Below are 22,529 nucleotides of genomic sequence, written 5' to 3'. Positions count from 1 at the left end.
TTTGGGAATGTCTTTTGTTTTTTGATGCAGTCAATTTCCTTCTGGAAATGCTTGTATTGAACAGAAGAAATTATAACAGACTTTGCCTGAGCAAGTTCTACTAGATTGACCTGTTCATGGAAACCTTCCCACCTTCTGACCTGATCGCTATTGGTTTCTCTCCGGAAGGATTTAGCGACATGGATGAGTCTGGCTAGGGTCTTAACTAATATCTTCCAGCAAGAAAATCTCTCAAAACAATGTGAGTGAAGTGTGGTTTCAGAAGCTTTGGTACTGAAACTTGTAATTTCCGATCTGATTTCAGGGTCAGCTTCGGGCTCTATGAGTGGATAAACATTAGCAGTGTCTATCTGCTCACAGAGTGGTTGGTACAGAAAGGAAGGACCTGAGAACCATATAGAGTTCTGAAGGCATGCTGCTTGAGTAGGTCTAGTGGCATAATCTGCAGGGTTTTGCTCTGTAGATACGTAGAACCACTGATCTGGGTGTGTAGATTGCCTGATTCTATTCACTCTGTTGGAGACGTACAGATAGAACCTCCTAGTGGTGTTGCAAATGTACCCTAGGACAGTCTTGCTATCGGTGAAGAATTTCACAGCATCAAAGTCAGTGTCTAGTTCATCTGTGATTAGCTCAGACATTTCGACTGCAAGTACAGCAGCACACAACTCTAAACGAGGAATAGTGTGGGCTGGTTTAGGGCTTAATTTGGACTTTCCCATGACAAATCCAACATGACACACATTTTCTGTATCAACTACTTTCAAGTAAGCTACTGCACCTATAGCTGTGGTGGATGCGTCTGAAAAGATACACAGTTCCTTCCTGCAAGCTGATGATAGAGATACGGGCACATAGCATCTGGCTATCTTTAGGTGCTCTAACGTTTGCAAGGATTCTGTCCATTTTACCCACTCACTTAGTCTCTCCTGTGGAAGCAATGCATCCCATTCACTTTTCCCAGATGACAGTTCCCGAACTAGGGCCTTACCTCTTATTGTCACAGGCGATACAAACCCTAGGGGATCATAGAGGCTATTTACAGTAGATAGAATGCCTCTACGTGTAAAAGGCTTTTCCTCTGAGGAAACTCTGAAAACAAAACTATCTGATTCTAGATCCCAACTTAGGCCTAGGCTTTTCTGCAGGGGAAGAGTGTCTGTACCCAGGCAAAGATCTTTAAGGTCCTTAGCTCTGTCTGCTACAGGGAAGGCTTCCATTACTTCTTGGCTGTTGGAAGCAATTTTATGAAGACACAGGTTGGATTCTGCCAGCATTTGCTTTGCTTTACTGAGGATGGAAATTGCATCTTCAGGTGTGCTAGCAGAAGCGAGTCCATCATCTACATAGAAATGTCTCAATACAAAGTGTTTGGCTTCTTGTCCATAGCGCTCTGCATCTTTCTGGGCAGCTTTTTGCATGCAGTATATAGCGACAGAAGGAGATGGGCTATTGCCAAATACGTGCACTTTCATTCTGTACTCGACAATTTCTTTGTCTATATCATTGTCTTTGTACCAGAGAAAACGTAGAAAGTCTCTGTGGTCTTCTCTGACAAGAAAACAATAAAACATTTGTTGCACATCTGCTGTGAAAGCAACAGGCTCTTTTCTGAAGCGCATGAGGACACCTAGCAAAGTATTGTTTAGGTCAGGGCCACTCAAAAGTACGTCATTTAAAGAGACTCCTTTATACTCTGCACTGGAATCAAAAACTATTCTGATTTGGTTAGGTTTGTGTGGATGGTAGACACCAAACATCGGTAGATACCAGTGTTCCCTGTCTGTCTCAAGTGGTTCTGCGACTTCAGCGTGATCGTTGTCTAGCATCCCTTTAATGAATTCAATGAAATCTTTTTTCACCTCTGGCTTTCTCTGCAGTGTTTTTCTAAGTGAATGCAAACGCTTCATGGCTTGTTCCCTGTTACTAGGCAAAACACGTCTGGGTGTGCGAAAGGGGAGAGGGGCCACCCAACTGTGATTGTCATCTTGGTAAGCCTCTCTATCCATAATCTGCAAGAAGGTCTGATCCTCTATAGAGAGGGCCTGTTTGTCATCATCTCTAGTTTTCTGGAACACTGTAATCCCTAGATTGTCTGTTTCAATGTTGGAATTGACTTCTTCTTTACCATATAGTGTAAAAGAGTCACAGTGTTGTGTTGACCTGCCAAAGCTTTCCTTGACAACGAAGCTGTTGTGACAGGGACTGAGAAGGGATGTGCGTCCATTTGTTAACACAGACGTCTTCAGAGTGCTAATGTTGTCAGGCTGGTGCACTGTCCCCAGGCAAACTTCTCCTACAATGACCCACCCCAGGTCCAGTCTCTGTGCATAGGGGGCATTATAAGGTCCATTTATTTGCTGGCGCACCTTGTGAACCTGAAGGATGTCTCTCCCAAGAAGTAGAAGGATAGAAACATCTGGCTCAACAGCTGGGATAAGGTGAGCAATTGATCGGAGGTGAGGGTGGTGATGGGCTACTTCTGGAGAGGGAATCTCAGTTTTGTCGTCAGGTATCATGCCACACTCTATTAGGGTAGGAAGCGGGAACTGCACTTTCTTATTGAAGGATTCAATGGTAAAGTCAGTAGCTCTTCTCCCTGTGGTTTCAATTGTCCCCGCACATGTCCTTAGAGTGTATGGAACTGCACTTGCCTTGAGGTTAAAGATATCAAAGAAATCTGACTTTGCAAGGGATCTGTTGCTCTGTTCATCTAGCACTGCATACATTTTCACTGCTCTTTCTCTCTTGCCAGTGGGATACACGGTCACTAAACAGATTTTTGAGCATGATCGTGCACTCTTGCCTTGTCCACATACTTCAGTGCAATTAGACATTACTGAGGAGAGTGGGGTCTCTTGTTGCTCCCTGCCCTGATCTTTCCTGGGTTCTACAGTCTCTAGTGAAGCAGGAGCAGGGCCAGGGTGTAAAGCTGCAATATGTCTCTCACTGCCACATTCTGTACATTCTACTGGTATTTTGCAGTCTTTGGCAATGTGACAGGTAGATCCGCAGCACTTGAAACAGATGCCGTTTTGTTTAAGGAAGGACATCCGCTCTGCAATGGGTTTGCTTCTAAAGCCTTTGCATTTCTTTAGTGGATGTGGTTTTTTGTGTATTGGGCAATGTCTATCAGGGTTTTCTATGGTGTGTACCTTGTGGGTGCTTTGGTAGTCTGTGACTTCTGAAGGTACAGCTGTTTTGTGTGTGGATACAGAGGTCCTACCGTGAGGTCTGTGAGGTCTCTCAGGTCTGTGTGGTTGATTGCCGCTGGTGGTGAAGGCGAAACTGGGATCACTTCGGATTTTCGCTTGCTGTCGGACAAACCTAGAAAACACAGAGAAAGGGGGAAAGGCAACTCCATAATCTTCTTTGAATTTACCTCCCACAGACATCCACTTGTCTTGTAGATTTGAGGGCAGTTTCTCTACTATGGGATTAGTGCCTCTAGCTGTATCTAGATATGAAAGTCCTGGTAAGTAGCCATCCTCTTTGGCATATTCTATCTCTAGTAGAAGATCACTTAGTTCTTGTAGCCGCACGTTGTCTCTGTAGCCCACCTTGGGAAAGACTTCAAGTTTTCTCAACAGTGCTCCTTCTATTACCTCTGGGGATCCATACGTTTCTTCTAGCCTTTTCCAGGTCATGTTGAGTCCTGCTTTAGGATTGAACAGGTTTGCTCTTCTCATCCTCTTCGCATGCTCTACTGACTCGGTACCAAGCCATTTTATCATTAAATTAAGCATTTCTGCTGGTGATAAGTTCAGGCCTTCAGTGGCATTCAGAAAGGAAGATTTCCATGCCCAATAGTTTTCAGGACAGTCATCGAATTGGAGAAAGCCTGAGCTAACCATTTCTTTGCGGATGAGATATTTGGTGACGTCCACTGCGCATTGTTGTTCGCGCATGTAATCTATAGGTTGAGGCGATGGGAACACTTGTTTTTTGTTCTTAGGGGTTTCTGGTGCTTCATTCTTGATTTGCTGGCAGCCGCTGACCTCATGTGGTTGATTGGGCCTGCTCAGGGGGTCTGTTGATCTCGGCCTGACTTGCTTTGCTTCAGGTTTAAGAGACTGTTCCTTTGTGTGTGCATCAGTAAGGTTCTGGATGTACTCACTTGTACGATCTGCAGAGAATAGAGGTTTTTCTGGAACCTCTGCACCTTTATATGATTTTTCACTTTCCGATCGACTTGTTCCCATGTAGGCATCGGCCTCTGCTTGAGCAACTGCGGCTGCAGTCTGTCGCTGCAGGATGAGCAATTCTGCTTCTTCTTGTGCTATGACAGCTTTCTTTGCTGCTAACTCCTGCATCATCTTGGCTTCTTCTTGTGCTGTGACAGCTTTCTTTGCTGCTAACTCCTGCATCATCTTGGCTTCTTTTTCTGCGTACTGTAGCTGGACACGGGCAGCTTCTGCCTTGGCACGAGCTCTATCCGCTGAGGAACTTGCTGAGGACATCTTGCTAGCCCGTGAAGATCTGGATGCATGCGATTGTGCATCGTCTTGCTGGGCGCCGGGAATGTTCTCCCTGCCTTGCTGTGTCGGCGGTGGCGTGACATCAGCCTTGTACTTTGTTCCCGATCTTAGACTCATGCTGCAGTAATGGCGTCTCAGTTTATTCCAGACCGGACGTGGTTGTCTTTTTACTGTTCTGCTTCGTGTTATTGAACTGTTGTATAACACTAGTCAGACAGCTTAACAATAATTCAGAAGTCAAGAAACGTGAGACATCGGATCTGTATGTATTCTTTTTTCTGAATAACTTTGTAAAACTACAACATAAGCATAAACAAAACATATGTGTCAGTACATTAAACATTATACAGCAGCCTCATTCCATCAGTGGATGTACTTACAGACAATTCTCTGATTAGTCCTGGAATAGATAAGAGCTCTTCTGAATGCTGTCAGGAATAGTTATGAAATGGAGGAAATACAGTTCCAGGTTAAAGGTTACTGCCCTTCCCTCTGAGGGGAATACCTTTTCCTGTCAAGCTCTAGCAAATATACTTCCAGGTTAAAGGTTACAGCCTCTTCCTATGATGGAAAACATTACTTCCTATAAGCTCTGGCAAATAATAACTATAATAACTCTGACCACTAGATGGCAGCAAAATCAACAACATTGCAGTATAATCTGCAACAGCACTGACCAATATGGGCAGAACATTCACCATAGAAGCACTGTAATATACATGGGCCAGGAAAGAGGCATATTGGAATCCTGTCACAAACATAACCAGAGAGAGTCTTGCTTGAGATAACTTTTTCCAATATACAACTTCTAATTGTCCAAAACAGGGCTAGAGAAATATATACCTCTATATACTTCCTTGGAAATTACATACAGTTTCTTAATGCATTTAATTTAATTATAATTTAATTTATCTACATCATTTACAAAAATCATGCAGTAGGTATTGTAAGGTTTAAGCAACTGAGACTCCTTATACCAGTGATGGCAAACCTTGGCACCCCAGATGTTTTAGAACTGCATTTCCCATGATGCTCAACTACATTGCAGAGTGCATGAGCATCATGGGAAATGTAGTTCAAAAACATCTGGGGTGCCAGGGTTTGCCATCACTGCTTTATACTATGGACCCTATGTAATAATGTGATCTTAACCACTTGCCGACCGCCGCACGACTATCTACTGCGGCGGTCAGCCCCTCACAGGCAGAGCGACGTAGTACTACGTCGCTAGCCTGTGAGGGTCTAGGGAGCGAGCGCGCGCCGAGTGGTCACGGACTCCCCCCGCGCGTGTGACCGGCGGACCCGATGTCCACCGGTCACTCGGTGATCATCGGTGCAGAGGGAGAAATGCAGACGGCTAGTGTAAACAAGCCGCCTGTCATTCTCCCCTGTGTATGAATGATGATCATACGGTTCTACTATGTAGGACCGTTGATCACTGTTCATACAGCTCAAGCCACAGCCAATCACAGTTAGAATCACGCCCCTAGGGACACACATAACCCCTCCCTCTCAAAAAAAAGTTAACCCCTTCACTGCCAGTGTAATATTACAGTAACAGTGCATATGTATAGCGCTGATTACTGTAGAGATGTCACTGGTAACCCCAAAAGTGTCAAAAATGTCATTCAAGGATCCAATCTGTCCGCGGCAATGTCGCAGTACCGCAAAAAAATCACAGATCGCCGCCATTATGCGTTAAAATAAAAACAACAAAAATGACAAAAATCTTTCCCTTTGTTAGTAAACGCGATAAATTTTGCGCAAACCAATCAAAATACGCTTTTTGCGATTTTTTTTTTACCAAACATAGGACGCATAGAACAAATTGGCCGAAAATGTTAAAAAATTTTGATTTTTAAATTTTTTTGGGGGGGAATTTCATATAAAAAATTTGAAAAATATTGTTATTTTTTTTTGTTTATAGCGCATGATCAAAAAATCGCACAGGTGACCAAATACCACCAAAAGAAAGCTCTGTTTGTGGGAAAAAAAGGACGTCAAATTAGTTTGGGTACAGAGTCGCACGACCGCGCAATTGTCCGTTAAAGTCACGCAGTGCCGAATCGCAAAATAGGCCCTGGTCAGGAAGGGGGTAAAATCTTCCGGGGCTTAAGTGGTTAATATAAGCAACTAATCAGCCTGGTCTGGTGCTGATTGGTGGCAGAGTAACCCTAGTTTTTTTTTAGTAAAGGCATGCTGGTACTCACAGTGTAAACTCACCTAAATGAACAGGTGAACTCCCACTGTATACCCTTCCCCCCTATTCCCCAGTCCCCTTGTACTTACTGTACCTCCATGAGTGATTAGCTGTCGGTGCCCATGCAGCCGATGCAACAATCCAAGGATTTGAAAAGTGTTACTGGTAATATTTTCAAGTGGAAATAAATAATAAAAATACTAAAAAGCAAACCAATGCAGCCAGCATACAGTGCCTTAAAAAAGCATTCATACCCCTTGACATTTTCCATATTTTGTCATGTTTTATTTTTTGGGGATATTATGTGATAGACCAACACAATGTGGCACATCATTGTGAAGTAAAAGGAAAATGATAAATGATTTTCAAATTTTTTTTACAAAAAAATATCTGAAAAGTATGACATCAATTTGTATTCAGCTCCCTTTACTCTGATATCCCTAACTAAAATCTAGTGGAACCAATTGCTTTCAGAAGTCACCTATGGGTAACCCAGGGGAGCCCCCTTCAAGCAGCTCCCAAGGGAGTAGTGCTACACAGGTATCCACATTTCCCCCCACCTTTCTTCCCTACTTTACTGTAAATTGACAGTCACAGGACAAATAAAGAGGGTGAATCTCCCCACCTCCCTACAGTCAGTCAATACTGAAACCCCAATAAAGGCCCCAACCCTTCCTTAGGGCTCTTTCACACGGTCCGCCTCCGTAGGCGGATCCGTGCTGCTCAGCGGGGATCGATCCGCGATCACCGCTGAGCCGGTGGATGACAGCTCCGTCTCCACTTGCAGTGCGGAGAGGGAGGTGTCACAGCCCCCGCTGCTCTCTACGGGGGATCGGATGAGAGCAGACCGCCTGTCCGCTCTCATCCGATCCGATCCGATCCAATACCTGAACGGATGGAAAAATAGGGTTTCCATCCGTCCAGATTTCACGGACAGGATCGGATACGGGTGGCAGCGGGTGGCAGCGGAGGTGTCTCCGCTGACATCCGCTGCCCCATAGAGCTGCATGAAGGATCCGATCAGATCCGCCTAAAAAACTGACAGGCGGATCTGATCGGACCGCTCGTGTGAAAGAGCCCTTACTCTTCAAAACTAAAAAAAAAAATACAAAAAAAAAGGTTTTGGTTTGAGAAATACTTGAAGAATAAGACATAATTTTGTCGCCCATAGCTATGGTAATGGAATATATAAAAATATATATCTAAACAGTAACACCCTATTAACACTTCGGGAATGAAATACAGATAAATGCCTAAGGAGGAAAGAGTTTTGCTTTATTGTAGTATAAGTGAAGGAACCATGAAATAGACTTGTGCAAACATGATGAAGACTGGAGTGAATCATTCACGTGGTAATAAGCTGGGTTTAACAGATCTGTTCATAAACGCACACATTTTGGCGAGTGTATGGAGGTGAAACATCTCCAAGGTAACAGCTTATCCGCTCAGGTCCTAACAAAAAACAGTCTCTTCTTAAAGCAACTCTGTCACTTCTCCATAATTATCCATTCAACTGCAATTAAAAAGAGGACGCCGGTGGGTGGTGAAATCTTTGCTTCCTTTGTTGAGCTAGAAGCACTGCTGCTATCTAACATTTCCCAGTGTATTGCATTGAATGTCCCAAGTTGGGCTTCATGGTTCCTTCAGCCAGCTGCCATGTTGCTACAGGACTGCTGGGTGAAGGAAGAAACTATGCCTCCCCGTGGGGGACACATCATCCAAACACATCTGGGGGTGCTGCTAACTTTAAAATAGAGCGAAGATTTCACATTTTGAGTTTGAATTGAATGACAAGGTCACTTTGAAGTATAATTAAACACAAAATCATTTTTTTTTTTTTGTAAGAAAGATCAGCTTTGTGTGAATAACATTTTCAATATTTGTTAAATATGTTGTAAAGTCTTGTTTTACATACGGTCTGTTTTCACATAGGAAAATGGGGGCATCCATAGTTGTTTATCACATGACATTTTTCACTTTGCAAAAGGACATTTTGTGCTGCTTAAGTTCTACTATGGCTTGGTGGATTCAGAAAAAAATCTATTCCCAATATAATGGGGCCAGTATGCAAAACAGTTGCTAAAGCCCAACTCAGGGAAACTTGAAAAAAATCCATTGCAGTGGGACCTGGCCCGGGACAAGGAGTGGGCAGGAGGAACGGTTGCCCTGGGCGCAATGGTTTATTGCAGGGATGGGGGGACGCCTTGACCCTAAACCTAAGGGAAGGGGGGGTCGCAGTTTAGCATCCTTGCCCTGGGCGCTGGATGACCTTGTTCCGCTACTGAGTGGGACTGCCCTGCACTGTAAGGAATAATTACTTCTTTAGGTCCTACCCATAACACTACTCCTCCCTGCAGCATCTTCTCCCCTACGCTCCAGCAGTGTAAGGTCCTAATGACATTAAGACCAGTGCAGGGTACATAGCCCTGCACTGGACATAATGACAATGAGGGAGAGTCCACCACCAGAGTGAGGGAGCAGAGGATCAAGTAAGTAAAAGCGCTTCTCCTTTCCCCTTGACTAAACAAGCAAATTACCCATGCATGGCAGGTTCAGCCCCACTGCAACAAAGCATTTTGAAGTTTCCTGGAGTTGGGGTTTAAAGCGGTAGTAAACCCTGTTTAGTCGTTTTTACCCACAGGTAAGCCTATAATAAGGCTTACCTGTAGGTAAAATTAATATCTCCTAAACGTGCACCATTTAGGAGCTATTCACCCTGCATGCAGCCAACCTTGCTGAAACTTCAGAGCTTGGTGCCGAAACCACAGCTTCGGGGCCAATCACATAGCCAGAGTGCGCAAACCCACGATCTGTCCGCCGCAATGTCACAGTCCCGCTAAAAATTGCTGATCACCGCCATTATTAGTAAATAAATAAATAAAAATGACATAAGACCCTATTCACACTGGGGCGACCTGTCAGGTGACCTGGTCGCCTGACAAGTCGCCGTGGGTCGCCTGCCATAGAGCAGCACAGGACCCGTTCTAATAGGAGCGACACAAGTCGCTCCGACTTAGAAAAAGTGTCCGGAGCTTCTTTGGGGCGACCTGGAGCTACCTGAATTGACTTCAATGATATGAAGTCCGTGCCGGCCGTTCCGAGGTCGCGGTGTGAGCTGCGCACCGCGACTTCACAGGTCGCCCGGCAAAGTCGGGTCGCCCCAGTGTTTACGGGGTCTTATTCTTTACCCTAGTTTGTATACACAATAACTTTTGTGCAAACCAATCAATATACACTTATTGAGATTTATTTTACCAAAAATAGGTAGCAGAATACATATTGGCCTAAACCGATGAAAAAAATATATATTTTTAATTGTATTTATTGGGAATGTTTTATAGCAGAAAGTAAAAAATATTGTTGTTTTATTTTCATAATTGTCGCTTCTTTTTCATTTATAGCGAAAAAATTTAAAATGCAGAGGTGATCAAATACCACCAAAAGAAAGCTGTATTTGTGGGAAACAATTAGTGATCAAACAACAGAAAATCGATAGATATTAGTTTTCATTTGACTAACTATGTTATTTTCCACAGTGGAACAATTGCCAACAATCATTGAAGTCACCAAAGGAGTCCAAGTTGCTTTCCCAGTAGGGGAAGATTTTGCCATCAAATGTAAAGCTAAGGGAAACCCTACGCCACAGTAAGTTATCTGATTAAAATTGACTTCTTTTATCAAGATTATGCACTGTATATGCATACTTTTTTCGGTCGCGGGCCAAGAGTATGTCAACTGTATGATATATAGTTAGTCAGGTTGAAAAAAAAACACAAGTCTATCTGGCTCAACCAATAAAAACAAAAAAACTGTAAAGAAAACCCAACCATGCAATCCCATATACACAATCTTATACCCGCAGTTGATCCAGAGAAAAACTGCAGCAAAGCATGATCCAATTTGCTACAGCAGGGGAAATTATTTCCTTCCTTCCTGATCCCCCGAGAGGCAATCTGATATTCCCTGGATCAACTTTACCTAAAAAAAAAATGTAGTACCCACTTATATTATGTACACCTAGGAAAGAATCCAGGCCTTTTTTAAAGTAATCTAGTGAGCTTGCCAGAACCACCTCTGTAGGGAGTCTATTCCACATTTTCACAGCTCTTACTGTGAACAAACATTTCCATATTTGGAGAAGAAATCTCTTTTCCTCTAGACGTAAAGAGTGCCCCCTTGTCCTCTGTGTTGACCTTAAAGTGAACAACTCAACACCAAAATCACTATATGGACCCCTTATGTATTTATACATATTGATCATATCTCCCTTAATCTCCTCTTCTCAAGAGAGAATAAATTCAGTTCCTCTAATCTTTCCTCATAGCTGAGCTCCTCCGTGCCTCTTATCAGTTTGGTTGCCCTTCTCTGCACTTTCTCCAGTTCCCCGATATCCTTTTTGAGAACTGGTGCCCAAAACTGAACTGCATATTCCAGATGAAGTCTTACTAATGATATGTACAGAGTCAAAATGATATCTCTCTCTCTGGAGTCCATGCCTCTGTTAATACAAGAAAGGACTTTGCTTGCTTTGGAAACTGCAGCTTGGCATTGCATGCTATTATTAAGCTTATGATCTACCAGAGCACCCAGATCCTCCTCCGCTATGGATTCCCCCAGTTCTACTCCCCCTAGTATGTATGATGCATGCATATTCTTAGCCCCCAAGTGCATAACTTTACATTTATCAACATTAAACCTCATTTGCCACATAGTTGCCCAATGAAACAGTGCATTGAGTGCATATCATAGAAATGCTAACCTTCTCTGCAGGCTTTGTTAATTCTGTTAAGCATACAGGTTGGATACAATAAGTATGTCTCCGGTATACTTTCTCCAAATAAAAGCACAAAAAACATTATACCGATAAGGACTCATCTTTAATTATCATTGCGTTTTGCACTCATTTCTTAACTCCATCTCAAAAAAGCTGAAAGAAGCGACTCCTGGCCCCTACAGGCTTTCAAGCTTTTTTGAGGTCTCATTTTTTTCTGCCTGGAAACTCCCCTCTATGTTAGCCAATGTGTCCATGCACACTATGGATTTTTCAGGGGTTTACAAGCATATACTGTACTCTTACAGGCATAAAAAACCCACCAAATTCGCATTTTCGAGAAGAGCTTTCGAGCAGCAAAGTACACAAAAATGTCCAAAAAAAGCATGAAAAAAACTTAAAAAAGCGCGAAAATGCTCAGAAAAACAAAGGAATCAGCTCAGGGGAGGGCTTGTAGAAAAAAAATGCTTATGCTCAGAAAAGCTCAAATAAGTTCAATTACAAAAAACGCAAAAGAGCAGAAAGATGCACAAGCTTCTTCAAGCTTTTTAGGCATAGAAAAAATGCCTATTTTTTTTTTTTAGCTGCTTCTGTACTAAACTCAGATATTAGTGTTTTTCTAAAAACTCAATATGTAGTTACTACAAAAATTCATATACATCTGTGTACAAATAAGAAATAAATTGTATATAAAGTGCCAGTGCAAAAAATCTTAATTCCTATACTCCATAAGTGCAAAACTAAAAAAAAGTGCAAGTGCTAATGAGTCCTTCAAGTTAGTATACGCGGTGCCATGCCGGGCTATCCGTCTGTGTTCCCTACTCACTGACAGCTAAGATCAAATTGGCATGTAGGTATCCTGGTATAATGTGGATAGATATGAGACTTCTCTCCTCCGATTAGAAAGTCCTCAGCATTATAATATATTCATGGCACAAGGTTCAATAAAAAGAGAAATCTCAATAGCATAATACTGTTTGGTTTATTTAAAAAGTTTAAAAGCAATCACACTTACAAAAATAATAATAATTCAAGCATGTGTATGGAGTTGGAGCGCCTCCTCAATGTGCGTTTCAAATACTAGAAATTACATCATTACTAGTCCCCACTTAACGCGTTTCGCCCCTCCCATTGGGCATCTTCAGAAGCTGGGGATGGCAGTGACTGGATCGCTATATGCCATATTTCCCTCCCTCCTCATATTTACACCCAACACCTCCCACTGCTCTTTATTGAGCCACTTCCTCTTTCTATGTCATTACATCACTTCCTGTTATTTTCCCTTTTGGCCAGAAGTTACACAGTCACCATATTTGTATACCCTGAATGATGCTAAAGAGTGGCAAATCCCTGCTGTAACATAGTTTCATCCTCCATCTTACTCCACCTGTGTGTTATATGGGATAAACTTATAGGTTACCTCTGACTCTAAAAGAACATCCTCCATATTCGTATGCCCTAGATCAGGGGTCTCCAAACTATGGCCCTCCATTTTTTCATGAACTACAATTCCCACCATGCCTATGACTGGGAATGTCAGAGTTTTACAATGCCTCATGAGACGTATCGTCTGCAACAGCTGGAGGGCAAAAGTTTGGAGATCCCTGCCCTAGATGATATCATAATTTTACATCTCCTACTCTCTCTCAATTGCGCCCACCATCTTACTCCTCCGTGTGTTATGCATAATACATTTGTACAAATTATCTCCTGTAAGGTATTTGGCTGGACATTATTGCTTTTGACCAGTTTCCTGATAATGACAACAGCGGACCATGCCTGTGCAATGTGTGTCAACCTGGCCAAACATAGTCTCCACCGGAGGCACGTATGACAGTATGGCAATGTAGGACCACAGTTGGGAAACAGTTGTCATCCTATAACAGGAAATGCCTGAACAAGGACCTTATTGGCAGGCTCACAAAGTATTTTAATAAAAGCTGCAAGTTTAAAAAGGTTAAAAAAGGTTTTATATTAAATTAACATATTATATGAGATTTTAGTAATGGGTTAAGATCTGCATTCATTTCGCATACCCAATCATGTGCAGGATTTCAGCAGGATTTTGGCTTGCATGTGCACACAGCTCCCCTTTGATAGCTGAACATTCTTTCTACACCTTTAGTAATTTAACCACTTTGTTTTATCTGAAAGAAAAAATTATATTTGTTGGTATGGACAGCAGCTACGCTTTCCCATATATTTGTCCTAGTTTTTGTAAATTAGCCCCATAAATCAGTTCATATATAGAAGAATTCAAGCAGCACGTCTATTGATTCTTCTAACAAGAACTCTATTATTCACAATACCACCGTCAACATGGTAAACAAGTAATGCTAATAAATTCTAGCCAGCGGTTATACCTTGTAAATCACTAAAATTGCACAAAGCTTGTGAAATGGCCTTGCCTTTATTTTACTGTCTTATTCTTAAAAAAGTTTGCTCTAATTCTTAAAGGAAACCTGGATGTTTCACCCTCTGTAGTCCAAGTATAATTAACCGCACAGCACGTTTTTCAGATCTGATTATCACATGTGGCAAAGCAATGCTTTGGAGCCTCACCAGTCGCCTTTATCAGGCAGTGATGTTTGGCTACTAATTCCTGATGAAGAAATCTTGTGAGGCTCTAAAACAGGGGTGGGGAACCTAAGGCCCGGGGGCCGTATGCGGCCCTCAAAGTCATTTGGTCCGGCCCCCCGTGCAGTCAGAAAGAAGCCGATGCTTCCTGTATAATTCCAGCTCTGTTCTGACAGTCTGAGTGAGTCACAGCGGAGTGATATCAAATGAACTCTGCCTGTGACCAATACAGGAAACATCGCCTCTTCCTCCAGGGCGGCCCCACTGCTAGCCAGCATTTGCCGCCAGCAGCACACACAGCAGTACCAGCCAGAACCAGCAGTACCAGCCAGAGCCAGCAGTACCAGCCACAACCAGCAGTACCAGCCACAACCAGCAGTACCAGCCAGAGCCAGCAGTACCAGCCAGCAGTACATACAGCACAGTTCCAGCCTGTGTCAGCAGTACCCACAGCAGTACCAGCCTGAGCCAGCAGTACCCACAGCAGTACCAGCCTGCAGTACCCACAGCACAGTACAAGCCAGCCGTACCAGCCTGAGCCAGCTGTACCCACCAGCAGTACCAGCCAGCTGCACCCTCCAGCAGTACCCATCAGCGTTCTTTCAAAACTTACCACCACAAAGAGTTGACTGCGCTCCAGACTGACCGACGCAAACCTGGAAAACCTGTTGCGAGTAGCAACATCATCAATACCAGCTAACATCACACACCTCACCAAAGAGAAGCAGTTGCAGCCATCACATTAGGGGTGAGTTAATTAAATGTTTGACCAAATATAACGGGCACATTTTTAAGTTGATAATTTTATACGGCCCCCAAATTATTTTATAAATACCCAAATGGCCCTTAGCAGAAAAAAGGTTCCTCACCCCTGCTCTAAAACATCGCTTTGTCCCATGTGTTAACTAAATGTGCTCCTTCTGAGCAATGTGGCGTGCTGGAATTTATACTTGGACAATTCATTCAGTGGCACCATCAGCTGTTTTTTTACCAAGCACCCTCTATTCATGGTCTATAAAGCCATTTGGAGTGTATCTGGATATGCAATCTCTGTTTCACCTGAGTGGGGCCAACTCCCAAACAATACAGTACATACTTTCATTGCTACTATAGTCTGAGAAAACAAAACACCCAGTATTTCTAAGCCTACCATTGTCACACGAGGCAGGGAGAAAGTCCTAGGCCAGTGATGGTGAACCTTGGCATCCCAGATGTTTTGGAACTAGGTTTCTCATGATGCTCAACTACACTGCAGAGTGCATGAGCATCATGGAAAATGTAGTTCCAAATGTAGTTCCAAAATATCTTGGGTGCCAAGTTTCACCATCACTGTCCTAGGCCTTGTGTAAGCTCAAGCTAGAGGGACCAGATCTTATACAGAGCTTCCTTTTCTCTCTGCCAATGGCTAAGCAAAGCGCCGGGGGGAGTGAAGGATAGGTGAGTATATCCGTTTTGGAGGGGGATATTGCCTTTGAAGTGTATGCCAAGCCAAAAACCTTTTTTCTAGTTTTTGGATAAAGTGGGGAAGGATTAGAACTCCGTTTTTTTTGCTTTCTGGGGCACTGAGGCAGATTTACCCTCACTTCCTGCCCTGCTGATAATAGTTTTACCAGACAGGAAGTAAAGGAAAATCTGACAAGGGGTTCTAAAATTTTCCTGATCTACTAAAAAAAGAAGCATTTCTGTCCCTATCCTGAATATTTTTTTCACTGCACCTTGTATCTTAGGCATTTTATTCACCAATTAAACTCCATAAGGAAACACCATTCATTTTGTTACTTTCTGCTAATGTTCATTTGCTAGACCACTTGGCAGTGCCTTTCTTGTTGAAGTCACTGCTCACTGACACCAGAGACAAAGCAGAGCAGCTGACATGCATTCAGGACTTGGCAGCGTGTTCTGGCAATAAATGCAGCTCTGGTGCCAGAGGTTTGTGCTTACAAGCTTAAGAAACGTCTGTTGTTTTCATCCTTTTGATTCATTTACATGGACTAAATGCTTATTTTGCTTGCCCTCCTAAAAATGTTCCTGGCTATATATGTACAGTTTTTGTGTATTTAGGCTATAAATAAACAGGCACTCGTGTAATATGCTTTTACTGTTTTTTTGTTACACAGATACCATTGGACTAGAAATGGGCACCCGTATAGTCCAATTACTGACCCGAATGTAAAGACCGAAAAAGATTCTGGCACTTTCATAATCCACCATAATGGAAACATTTTGCAGTACAATGGGAGGTATCGCTGTTATGCCTTAAACAAACTAGGAACAGCCATTTCAGAGGAGACTACGTTCATTGTTCCAGGTATTCACTTACCTTCCGGAAACCAATAAATGTGTGCTCTAGTCCTTTGACCGTCAGTATATTGTACAATTTCTCTACTGCATTCACTGTATGTACAAAACAGTCCAAGGGAGGAAAATACAATAAGTACATGTATTCAATTAATACAAACAAATGTTTCCACAGTACGCCATGCCTATAATTTACTAAGGAGGGGCATGTTCACTTTGTAACGTGGATTTCTCTTATTTTATTGGATGAGGTTAAAATTCACTTTGCAAGCAATGCCCAATCATGTGAAAAAAAAACAGGATTCTTCTTTGCACATGATTGGATGTTCGAAGTCAGCACAGCATCACCTCATTCACTCAGCTAAGTGAAAATTCACTCTGCAAAAATAAAATTCACTTAGCTTGGTGAGCTGAACTTGTGCCACCTTCAATCACCTAATCATGTGCAAGCAGCAGGGGCGTAACTACAGGGGTTTCAGGGGTTGCAATTGCAACCGGGCCCCATGCTCCAGGGGGCCTGTGGGGCTCCCCTGTACACCTGGATAGGAGGGGCGGCGGGGGCAGCATATAGAGAAATCACTGTCCTCCTTTTTCCTCCTGTAGCTGCAGGAAGAAAATAATGGAGATTGGTTCCTCTATATGCTCCCCCCCCCCCTCGCCACTCCTCCTATCCAGTTCACTTGTGTTCTGCTGTCTCTGGGCCCCTGTGTGCTCCCCTGGTCCCCCCCCCCCCACTGTGCTGCCCCCCCCTCCCACTGTGCTCCCTCCCTTCTCCTGCCGGCTGCTGCCGGGGATGTGTCACACTAGAGAACCAGGAAGAGGTCAGTAAATATGTAATTTACCAGTTCCTTCCTTTTCTGAATGGACAGAGTCATAGTCAGTCACATTGTAAAAAAATAAAATAAAATGACAAAACAAATTACAATTAAAATACCAAAAAATAAAAACTGCTGACACCAGTGGGTGAACTTCCAGGATCGCAAAGGTCACACTTGCGACCGGGTCCTGGTATTCCACCACTGTGGGGAAACCCCAAGATGGCAGGAAGGGGGCTCACTGCAGAACTTGTGAAAGGGTCCCGCTGCGGGACCATAATAAAGGGCCCCACAAGGAGAGTAAAGGGCCCCAGGATCAGTGGGAAGAGCTCCAGGCTTAAAGGGAAGGGCCCCGGCCAGGGGTCCAGGTGGCCCTTCATGGTTTTTTGCACCGGGGCCCTGAATGTTCTAGTTACGCCTCTGGCAAGCAGAAATCCATTTTTTACATTTTCTTTACACAAGATTTGATATTCTTTACAAGGTACATTGTTTTATTGTGTTCTTTACCTGGTTGTTTCATTTATCTATTTAAATATTTATTTTATTAAAATATCCTCTTGTGAAAAATAAAACAACAGTCAGTTCATTTATATAATTTGAATTTTCCTTGGCGTTTTATATGTACGACTGGTGTTTGATAGGTGCCACAGTGACAAGTGAGGTATTTCTGTTGCTCAGGTCCCAGGAATGGACACAGAAGTATTGCTGCTCTATTTGAACTGCGCACCAACATGCAGGAAAAACATAAAACTTGGTAGCAGGACTTAGTTACCATACTTGTTCAGTTAATAGCTATGCATCATACATGACTTGTCTTTTTTTATTTTTAATGTATAAGAATTTTTTAAAATGGGACTGCATCAGTCAACAGGTAAAGTTGAAATTCTTTTTTTTTTTTTGCTACAAATTTACATTTAACATATATATACCCTACAGGAGATCCTAAATTTCCCAAAGAGGAAATCCCACCACTGGAGTTAGAAGAAGGGGACCCTGCTGTTTTAAGTTGTGATCCACCTGCTGGCATCCCACCAGTTTCCGTCCACTGGATGACACCTGGTAACAACTCATAGTCTGCAGCCTACCGTACTTTGTTTTTATGTTCATAGATATTCTCTTTGTTAGGTGGAATATTATCTCATAAATACTGTATTTTCTGGCGTATAAGACTACTTTTGAACCTCAAAAAAATCGCCCAAAAATGAGGGGTCGTCTTATACGCCGAGTATAATATCTCCAAGGTAACCTAAGTATAAGTATTACCAGTAGATGAAAATTAGGGGGGTCGTCTTATACACCCAGTCGTCTTATACGCCGAAATATACGGTAATATATCTCTTAAATAATAACTGGCTTTTTAGAAATTGTTTAAAAAAAAAAACCTAATGCCTTTTTTTTTTTTTTTTTGTAGAGCTTTAAAGTTTTTTTGATATCCTATTTTTACCTATATAACAACACCTGGTAGTACGATTTGTTCATTCCTTTACCCAAGGTTCTAAACACTGTTTGCGTCCGTACAGATATATTTGGAGTGGTATTTATGCAGAAGTATTTTTTTTTTATACATACCATTTAAAATATCAAGATAAAAATCCAAAACTGTTTGTCTTGTGGCTTATCCAGAGGGTCTCCAAGCTGCTGTTGCAGACATAGTGCAGGATTTGTGATTTTCTATTTTCAGCTTCAGCTCTGTAAGCTTTACAGCCCAAATGTCAAAGGGCTTTCCTATAAATATGTTATTATGCTCCTATATTTGCATACAATGCAGATACCATCACTGCACAGGGCAGCATGTCCAAGTCCTCTCAATCTTTTTTTACCTTCCCATTTTTTGACAGCTGCATTTTTTTTAACAAGTAACAAAGGGCTTAAAAAGAGTAGGGGGGGGGGTAAAATGCCTTATTACCAGGGCTTTTTTTCTCAGAGAATAGGTGCAGGAACTCCCCCATTCTGAGTGACCCCTTGTCTCCACTCACTACCCACCTCTGAGCACTGTCCCTTGGTTCCATCCCCTACCCACCTCCCACGCACAACAAAATACCTCACCCAGCAACAAAAGATCCACCCCAGCAACATTAGACCTCCCTCCAGTAGCAACAACGGCTTTCCCAGCAACCAGTATCAATAGATCAGCCAACAATAGACCCCTACCTCAACAAGAGATCCCTACCAACAACATAAGACCCCCCCAGCAGCAACAATAGACCCTCACACAATAACCGATCCCTACCACTGACAATAGATCCCCAAGCAGCCGGCATCAAGGGACCTTCCAACATACCCCACACCCCTTGCTATTACATACATACATTCAGTGCTGGAGGTGCTGGAGGTGCCGGAACTGCGTTCCCCCGCGTTCCTGCTGAAAAAAACCCCTGCTTATTACACACTAGTTTCTGGCAAGAAAATATATTTTAAAAAAACTGTGCCTGTGGTAAACTTTCTCTGAGGGAATGAATGGTACCACGCCTTTATCGCCTCCCATTAAGTCTGATGAACAGACTGGGCAAGGTGACATACAGTATAAAGGATATGACATATAAAAGGTAACACAGATTTGCAAGTATGCAATTTTAAGTTGTAATTTTAGAGTGTGTGTAAGGAAATTAGGGTACTTTAGTTTTGCTTTAAAATGTTGTGTGAAATAATGAGTTGTGGGACAAATGTTCCCCATACCTAAAAAGCAAGTACACGATAAGTAAGCTTCTCCAGAGAGTTGTTTTTCGGTATCCACTGGCCTGAAATGTGTACAATTATTTTAATCCATGTGAAATACCTTTGGAAAGCATCAAATGTATGTATGCATGTTTGGAAAACATATAATTTATCATGTACTGGTGGTTTAATTTCAGATCTTCGTCACATCACTCAGAGCAAACGTGTGTCAGTTGGACTTGATGGGAAGTTGTATTTTTCACATGTGACTCAAACAGACAGCCTAACAAATTATTCCTGCCTTGCCGCTTTCTCCAGGATCAGGCATATGGCACAGAGGACACCCATTAGCCTCAAAATCCTTACCAGTAAGAAAGTTTTCCTAAGTTTTCAATCAAAAGTTTGATGCGTAACCCAACTCAAGCTGACAGACCATTCTAAACTAGTGAGAAATTGCATTGAAGTTTCAAACACTTACCATTTCAATTTTGGCAACATCACATTGCTTATAAGAATGTTTTTTAGTGGTTTGTCAAACTGAAAGCAGAACTACACTGCATCTGAGCACCACAAACCAAAAATGCTATTGCATTCATTTTTAATATTCAAAACAAACTCTTGAAAAACTCTTTGAAAAACACCCCCCTAGCATTTCTGGCCGCAGCCATCTTGAGTAAGGGCAGATGATTCATGTAGCATTTACTTCCTGGAATCAATTTGCCCTTAACTTGGGCATTCAGGCTTTAGGGTGTTCTTTGATGGGAAAGCCCCTCCTGAAGACTCCTGGGATGTATGACATCATTTGTCTAGGCCTGAAAACCAGAAAGTAACTGAAGAAATGTAAAAAAAAAAGTATAACATTTTTTAATATGATATGCTGTACTTTTCTATCTATTTCCTATTATTAACAGTATTAAGATTAAAAATAATCAATGTTGATTGAGAGAGTTAAGTTCCACTTAACTTTTCTTAAATTTATACTGTGCATCTGCTCAAAATTGATATCTAGTCTAGATAAGGGGAAGAGTTATCTGTTGGCATTTTATATCTCTTGGGGATTCCATTCAAACATCACTCTGGCACAGTTTCACACTGGAGTGTTCCAAGACATCTTGGGGTAATCCCATTATTCCTGTGATTTCACCACCGAACTCTAATTCTGCCATTAAAATGGATCTAAACCAAATCCTTTAAAATGTCATACCATTTTAAACGTATTGTTGTCATTTAAAATAAATTTTCAATACTTTTAAATATGCAACTTTTAAAAAAATAAAACGTAGTAATCCTTTCATGAAGGTTCTTGTTAAAGCACGTCCTCTTATTCAGTGGCAATGCTCTGTCCCTGCCTCCCAATAGCCCTCCTGTGTTGTCAGTCAGTTACATGTGCTTCCAGTGGTTACTATAAACTGCTGTGCTCATAGTGCAGGCACATTCATAGTTACATAGTTACATGGTAGTTGAGGTTGAATATAGACAATAGTCCTTCCAGTTCAACCTGTGTAGGTGTGTGTGGCCGTAATCATTTCTCATACCCCTGAATGTTCTGATCCTTGAGATGTACGTTCAAGAGTCTTTTGAAAGTAGCCATACTTCCCGCAGTAACTACCTTTTGTGGCAGAGAATTCCACAGTCTTGTAGCCCTAACAGTAAAGAACCCCCTGTGTTGCCTGAGATTAAAACGCTTCTCCTCTAATCGCATTGTATGGCCTCAAGTCCTCATGCAATCCTTGCGAGTAAATCCTTTTTTTTCTATGCTCAGATCACCATTGAGGTATTTGTAAATTGCTATCATGTCCCCTCTCAAGCGTCTCCTCTCCAGGGAGAATAAATCAAGCGCTTGTAAGCGCTCTTCCTAATTAACATCCTCCCCTAATTCCACTTATGTAATTATCATGAAGGCCACTCAGATCAATGACATTCAGCCAGCACTGGACTAAGTGCACATAGACAGGCAATGACTGCAGAGGACAGAAAAGATCAAGTCTGAAATTGCTGACCTCCTTCTGAAAATGCTAGTTGCTTGAATTCTCTTTGACATCAGTACATTCCGAGGTCAGATTAAAAAGTCAGAGTTTAAAGAGACTAGGGAGTACAAAACCTGGTGCAGCTCTGCATAGAAACCATTCAGCTTCACTTTTTTTTTTTTTGTCAAAGCTTAAAGTTATACTTAAAGTTTTTTTTAAATTAAATATATAAAAATAACAAACATGTTATACTTACCTGCTCTGTGCAGTGGTTTTGCACAGAGCAGCTCAGATCCTCCTCATATCAGGTCCCTCGCAGGCGTTTCTGGCCCCTCCCTCCTGCCGAGTGCCCCACAACAAGCAGCTCACTATGGGGGGCACCCATGGCGAGTCGATGCTCTGTATGTCCATTTGGCCTGCACCCTCTTTCCCCTATTGGCTCACTGACTTTGATTGACAGCAATGGCAGCCAATGGCTCCCGCTGTGTGTTTCAGCCAATCAAGAGGGAGAGTCCCAGACTGCTGAATCTCTCGTGCAACATTGCTGGATGAAGAAGGAGCTCAAGTAAGTATTAGGGGAGCTGAGGGTAGCTGCTGCACACAGAATGTTTATACATAGCATGCATTAAAATTTAAAGAAACCTTCTGCGTTTAGAACCACTTTATTTGAACAATTTAAACCGAAATTAGAAACTGATTGACTTCCAAGCACAGCTGCACTAAATTTTGTACTCTCCAGTTTTAGTAACTCAACTCCAGTGTGATGTA

At 42.3% G+C, this 22,529-nt stretch overlaps 1 protein-coding gene across 4 annotated transcripts in view; it reads left to right on the top strand.

Moving 5' to 3' along the window:
- CHL1 (cell adhesion molecule L1 like) overlaps window positions 1-22,529 on the top strand; it is a 261,925-nt gene that overhangs the window by 162,074 nt on the left and 77,322 nt on the right. For all 4 annotated transcript variants that reach the window (XM_082265850.1, XM_082265848.1, XM_082265851.1 and 1 more), the window contains 4 exons: window positions 10,215-10,323; window positions 16,144-16,334; window positions 18,076-18,198; window positions 19,992-20,162. In XM_082265850.1, the coding sequence (XP_082121976.1) occupies window positions 10,215-10,323; window positions 16,144-16,334; window positions 18,076-18,198; window positions 19,992-20,162 (594 nt within the window). The remainder of the gene's footprint in view (window positions 1-10,214; window positions 10,324-16,143; window positions 16,335-18,075; window positions 18,199-19,991; window positions 20,163-22,529) is intronic.

Source organism: Pelophylax lessonae, assembly GCF_965119305.1.
Source record: "Pelophylax lessonae genome assembly, chromosome: 8".
Classification (NCBI taxonomy): Eukaryota; Metazoa; Chordata; class Amphibia; order Anura; family Ranidae; genus Pelophylax; species Pelophylax lessonae.
Note: the sequence above shows the minus strand (reverse complement) of the source record. Positions and strands in the feature narration are given on the sequence as shown.